Below are 5903 nucleotides of genomic sequence, written 5' to 3'. Positions count from 1 at the left end.
AAAAACACCATTTGGGCTTTTTTTGTTTGTTGTTTTTTTTAAGCTATAAAGACACTGTATTTTTCAAAGATTATTTATAATAATTCTTTAAATAAATGTATTTTTGGATTAAATATGTTGGCATCGCACAAGCTGTTTCTTGGCCAGAAACTGGAAAGCAGAGGAACATGTTTGAGAGCTCAAAGGTGCCAGCTGGAGCACGGGGCTGCAGAACCCAGCTGGCAGCACCCATGAGCAGAGGAGCCCCCAGCTCCCAGGGAGACGCCCTCAGCCCTCTCCCACCACTCCCAGAAATGCCAAGGGGCCTGGGAGGAGGCCATGGCTGGGGCAGAGCACCAAGACCAGTCCAGAAGCAGTGGGGAACAGGCTGATGGCAACAGAAACTGCAGAGGAGGGAAGGAAGGATGGGTATTTTCTATCCCTGTTGTTGGGAAGGGGCAAGTTTGTGACTGGGGTGGAAGCCAGGGCACAGAGGGACAGTGCTGAGTCCAGTGAGCTGAGCTGGAGGTTCCTACATGGAACAAGGGCTTTAGAAATAAAGGCATTTAAACCCATGAAATCAGAAGTCATTTTTGTTACTTTGCCATATAAGTTGCAAGAAATAGTGAACAGAGTCCACAGGCACAAGGGTGGTGCTGGCAAGAGATGCCAGAGCAAAGAATGTGTCCTGCTATGGGGTTAAGGCTTGTACCAACATGAGGAAAGCCCATCTAAGCAGAGGAAAAAGCCCAAGAGAAGGCAGAGTGGAGAAGACAGGCCACAAAAAAGGCCTGCCACCGAAAGCAGTGAACTCAGAAGCCTGCACTAGCACTGCAGAGGGAGATGCCAGGTCCATAAGCTCAGCAGGCCCTTAGTTCTCCCCTCACTTTATAATCTATTTATAACCTATATTTATATTGTAACCATACTTATATATATGCCATTTATATATGGCATAGCCCTTTGTGGCCCAGGAATAAAGCAGCTCCAGCAGCAACAGCAGTGAAACAGCAGCAGGGAGCAAAACTGCACTGTTGAAGGGCTGACTCCAGCCTGCAGCAGACCTGGATGGTGGTTGAAGTCTCTCTAGCAACAGGGGACTGGCATCTTGCAGGTATTTAGGTGTCTATCGTTTTGCAACTTACTCTGGCACAGCGTGGGAGAGCACTTTGGAAAGTCCCAGGACTGTGCAGGGTTTGGTTCGTGCATCAACTGAGTCACAGTACTCAGGGGAGCTGCAAAGTTAGACCACAAAAAACCTGTTACCTGCTGCATGAGCAGGCTGAAATGTCTTCCTGAGGAAGAAATGCACTGCAGACCAATCAGTTTATGCAAAGGAAAAACAGAGCTGAACGTTTCCAACTACTGCAGGTAAATTCACACCATCTGCACGAACACAGGGTGTGACAGGCTTGCCACGTAGCACAAGGACACAAAGCCAGGACAGGGTGAAAAGCCCCATCAGCTGTACCACCCATGCAGTGCACAAACGCAAGAGGCAGAACACAGGCAGCACTGACTATTTCAGTGGACAAGGAGCTGCTCTTTCAGTCCTCTTCTCTTCCCCAAGGGCAGCTCAGGACCATGCCAGCAGAGGCTGGGCTTCAACAAGGGGCTCATTGGGGCACATCTCGTGATCCACATACTGGCCTCATCCCACCAATCCTCTCCGGAGTCATGCAAAGCATCCTTTTGTTCTGCCCTGTCCACCTCTTCCACAGGAGCTTGTTGCTCACTACCCCAGGGCTTGGCAATAGGGGTCCCCACGTACCCCAAACTCACTTCTCTAACTTCTCCAGTGCATGCTGTACATCACAGAGCTATACAGACCATTTTAGCTACCCTTCCCAATGTATCTTTCCGACTCATGCTGTATGTAGAAAGTTGTTTGAAAAACATGCACAGAGGTGGAACTAGGAATCAGGAATTTTATTTCATGGCATGAACATGCTCCAGGGACACAATACTGATATATACAGTGTAATGAATAAAGTTTAATAATAAAACAAAGAATAATCAGAAATAAACAGAGTTAGAAAACCAATAAATAGGAAGACAAATTATACAGAATAGCAGTTTTCCCCCTATATACAGGACTGGCTAAGCAGAACTGTTGAGAAAGGTGAGAGCTGGACACGTGCAGACAGCGTAAGTCAGTGAAAGGCACTAAGGACCATTTCCCCTCCTCTTAAAGAAAGGATCAGGAACAAGTTAAATATGAAATAATTCATTTACACAACATAAAGCATCAAAAACCTCAATGTTTAAGGTCAATGTTCTGGAATGAGGGGAATCTTCTGGTAGCAAGATGCTAAGATGAGCACACACAATATATATATTAAGGTAATATGATTTTTGATAAATACTATAGAGCTCATACTAACCTGGGATGAGAATGGCTGTATTAAGCTCTTAAAACCCCCCACCACAATCCAAACCCTTTCCTCATTAAAACACATTATGGACCCATTAGACATCCACAGATTGTCCAGGGCTACAGAGGGGGCCCATATGGCAAACCTGCAAGCCAGACTCCCTGGTTTTAAGACAGTTCCCAGAACTTTGACAAAACACCAGTTAAAAGGTAAGCCAAGCTGATAGATCATCATGACCATGATAGTGTTCCACTTAAAAGTCCTCTTGTAAGAACAGATAATTTGTCCTCCAAGTCCCTGTAACAGGAGGTTGCAACCAGTTTCTCTAATCTGCCAGTTACAAAGGTGTGCAAGCAATTATTTATTATGTGTTTTCACTGCCCCAAGGCTCACTTAAATATGTAGTGCGCTATAGTTTTCAGTAGCAGGGCTGTAACATTTAATTAAATCGTAAAGCATATGCCTTTATAGTTAGGTTTTAAATATTTTAAATGCAGTGTCATGGTTCACAGTAGTATCTCTAAGCCACTGATACCTGTCAGGTAAAAGAATTTTCAACAGTCTTTTTGAAAGCACAGTTCAGGATAAACTCCCTTAAAAACAGATCACTCAACGAATCTCAGCACAACAAGATACAATGCAAAGGGAAATACAACAGTTATCCCTGGTTCTGAGAACTAGTACAGGCCAAACCTATGCATCTGCTTGGACTGAGAACTGAGACAAGGCCTAAGACAAAACAGCCTTTAAGCCATTTTCAGTCTGTCTTGTTTGGCGAGAAGTATGTAACACAAGGTAACCCAACTCGATCCAAGCACACTCAAAGTAAGGGCAGTTCGTCAAGGGCAAAACCAGCCACAGCTTAGATCAGACAAAAACTCTTGAGTCCTTTAATCTCTTTAAATGCTAGGCTAGAGAAAACAAGTGCCAGTGTTTGTATTTGTATCTTGTATGAACTTAGGTGACAAAGCCAGGTCTTGTATGAACTAAGGTGATACTTCACCCCGCACCCCCACCCCCACCCCAAACAGAGGGTAGTATGTTCTCCTAGGTCATGAGCCTGAAAAAACACATTGGAAAAAAAACAGGAAAAAAGCTTAAAACTCATTTAGAATAGCACTGAATATATCTCCAGAGCAAAATATGCCCTTACAACACCAGTTTTAACTATTACAGATCCTGTTACTGTCCCGTTTAGAGCCAAGGTACATCCAGTTAAGCATCACGACAGGAAGAAAGGGGATAGCAACTTTTAACTACTCTAAGTACTTCACAAGAACATTCTGGTAAATGCAAACGTGGCTACTAGCAAGAACTCAGGACACCTAAAGAGCCGCCTTGTTCCTTCTGTCATGCTTAAGGACTCAATTTTTCCTATTAGTAATCACAGCTTTTTAAACCTCTAGGTAACATGAAGATTACATGGAAGTTACAGCGAATCACCACTGCCCGGCACAGGAACCATCAAGATGCCTGCAGCTGATGTGCTCCAGCATGAGTTACAAAGCACACACACAATCCAAAAGGAGATGCATTTTCTCTGTGACACAAAAGCAATGTATTAAAGTGGTATGTGTCTATTAGCAGCATAAATATCAAAGAAAAAGAGCAGCCACCACAAATAAATCGTTATCATGAGACCAGAATTTTTTTCCTCTCAAAGCATAGCCAGAAACCAGAGATGATACAATCTACACAGGAACAGCATCAGCTATTTCAGGGGATGTTACGGTTCTGGGAAAATTGGGCAATTCATGCCTGTAACAAAGGGCAGTCAAATTCACCCTCGGCTTAGAGTACCGGTTCAGCGCCCTTGTAGCCAGGGATGAGAAGATGGAGCCATAACACTCAGTCCCAAGGCTGAAGCCACATCCTAGTATTATAGCATCCCCCTTAAATAATCTGTGCTGTTCAGATCACAAAACAATTCACATACATTTAAAAAAATTCCATCTCAGAAGCATAAAAAGCAGCCAAAGCAATGCTGCAACACAGCCTTAAAAAGAGGGGGGAAAAAAAAAGCTCTTTTGCCTTTGCATCAAAGGCCTCATTCTCCACAGTGCCAGCAGATCACACATAAACAGACAAAAATAAAAGCACTACTTAGACACGCTTGTTTTCTGTTGCACTTAAACAGAGCATGGTCCCTCCCAGAAGTCTTAGACTTTTGTAGTTCATGTTTCCTCTACCCAACTACTTTCTTTGTACAGCAAGACAGCAAATGAAGGGAAAAGGACTGTGTATTTGATACACAATATGATCAGGTTAGTCGTCACAGCGAGGAATATTTAAATAAAAGGGTTTGATGCTCTCAATTCAAAGGTTTGCAGCAACCACATTCACACACAGATCAGTGCAACAGAGGACAATGGTGAAAGCTGCCAGTTATGTGCAAAGCAGGGCATAAATCAGATTTACCAGCCTTACATTTTAGGATTTCATTAACCCTTTTGAGCTAACATGTCTAGCACTTAAACACATATCTAGAACCCTTATTTTCTATACATTTCAACAAGGATTGCCAACAATAGTTTCCCTGCACAACACATTTAACACATGGAATTTCACAACCATCATATATACCGGTTTAATATTATGTTAATATAACATACAATACACGGGCAACTAAGGAAAAATACATTTTTTTAAAATAAAGCTCCATACCAGCAAGGCATGGATTTTATAGCCATGTCAAACTATGCCATCTCTTGAATTCCATATTCTGGCCAAATCTTATACACTCACTGATTTTTTTACGGCAATTCTGAACAGGTCACACCTACTGCAGCAGAGAGTCAATGACAGCTCCTGGCTTTGCCGAACGTTTTCTGTTTGGAGAGCAGAAAGGAAAGGGGAAAAATAACACCATACACACATCATTATGCTGTCTAGGAAAGACGGGGACCAGCCAAACTTCAAGTCAAAACTACACAATGTTACTCTTCCACAAGCGTTTGACAAAACCAACCAACCAAAAATAACCAAGAAAACCCTAGCTGAAATCTCCCCCACCATCACTTCCAGTAATAACAGTATACGCACTGTCAGCATGCCAGATGTTAAAGTGAACCACAAAATACAGGAAAATAAAGCAAGACGACGGAAGAGGGGAATGCAGCTAAAGGGCATCAGAAAAATCCCCAGACAAGTCTTTCTGGGCAATATTTTACTGCAGTAGAGAGATTTCAACTTGGTTCTGTCACACTTAGCACCGGTAAACTTTATACCGTGCAAAATTTAGCGGTTTTGACTTCTCAGTAAGCAAGTGTTTGAAGACCTGTGGTAAGTTTGCATGCACAAACTTAAGCCTTCCCCTGGGTAAATCCCCCATTACATATAGATACTCCAAAGTTCGTCACCTTCTACCCGTCTTGGGCCTGGATCTTCCTTTTGAAGTCCTCGGCCTCTCCAGCTTCATCAGAGATTGCCTCAAGCTTTCTTCAGTGTAAGCTAAGTAAACATGGGAAAGGTCCACTTCAAAGGGCTAAAAAAAAAAAAAAAAAAAAAAAAAAAAAAGAGAAAAAACCCCCAACACCCCCCCCAACACAA

At 42.9% G+C, this 5903-nt stretch overlaps 1 protein-coding gene across 5 annotated transcripts in view; it reads right to left on the bottom strand.

The window, feature by feature from the left end:
- Window positions 1–4000: 4000 nt before the first annotated feature.
- The window catches only part of KIF3A (kinesin family member 3A), an 18519-nt gene continuing 16616 nt past the window's right edge, over window positions 4001–5903 (bottom strand). For all 5 annotated transcript variants that reach the window (XM_035902518.1, XM_035902525.1, XM_035902542.1 and 2 more), the window contains 2 exons: window positions 5714–5838; window positions 4001–5182 (listed from right to left, as the gene is read on the bottom strand). In XM_035902518.1, coding sequence (XP_035758411.1) covers window positions 5134–5182; window positions 5714–5838 — 174 coding nt within the window. In that variant the 3' untranslated portion in view covers window positions 4001–5133. The remainder of the gene's footprint in view (window positions 5183–5713; window positions 5839–5903) is intronic.

This window comes from Egretta garzetta, unplaced genomic scaffold (genome assembly GCF_000687185.1).
Source record: "Egretta garzetta isolate BGI_Z169 unplaced genomic scaffold, ASM68718v1 scaffold1, whole genome shotgun sequence".
NCBI classification, from domain to species: domain Eukaryota; kingdom Metazoa; phylum Chordata; class Aves; order Pelecaniformes; family Ardeidae; genus Egretta; species Egretta garzetta.
The sequence above is the reverse complement of the archived record's forward strand: the minus strand, read 5'-3'. Positions and strand labels throughout refer to the sequence as shown.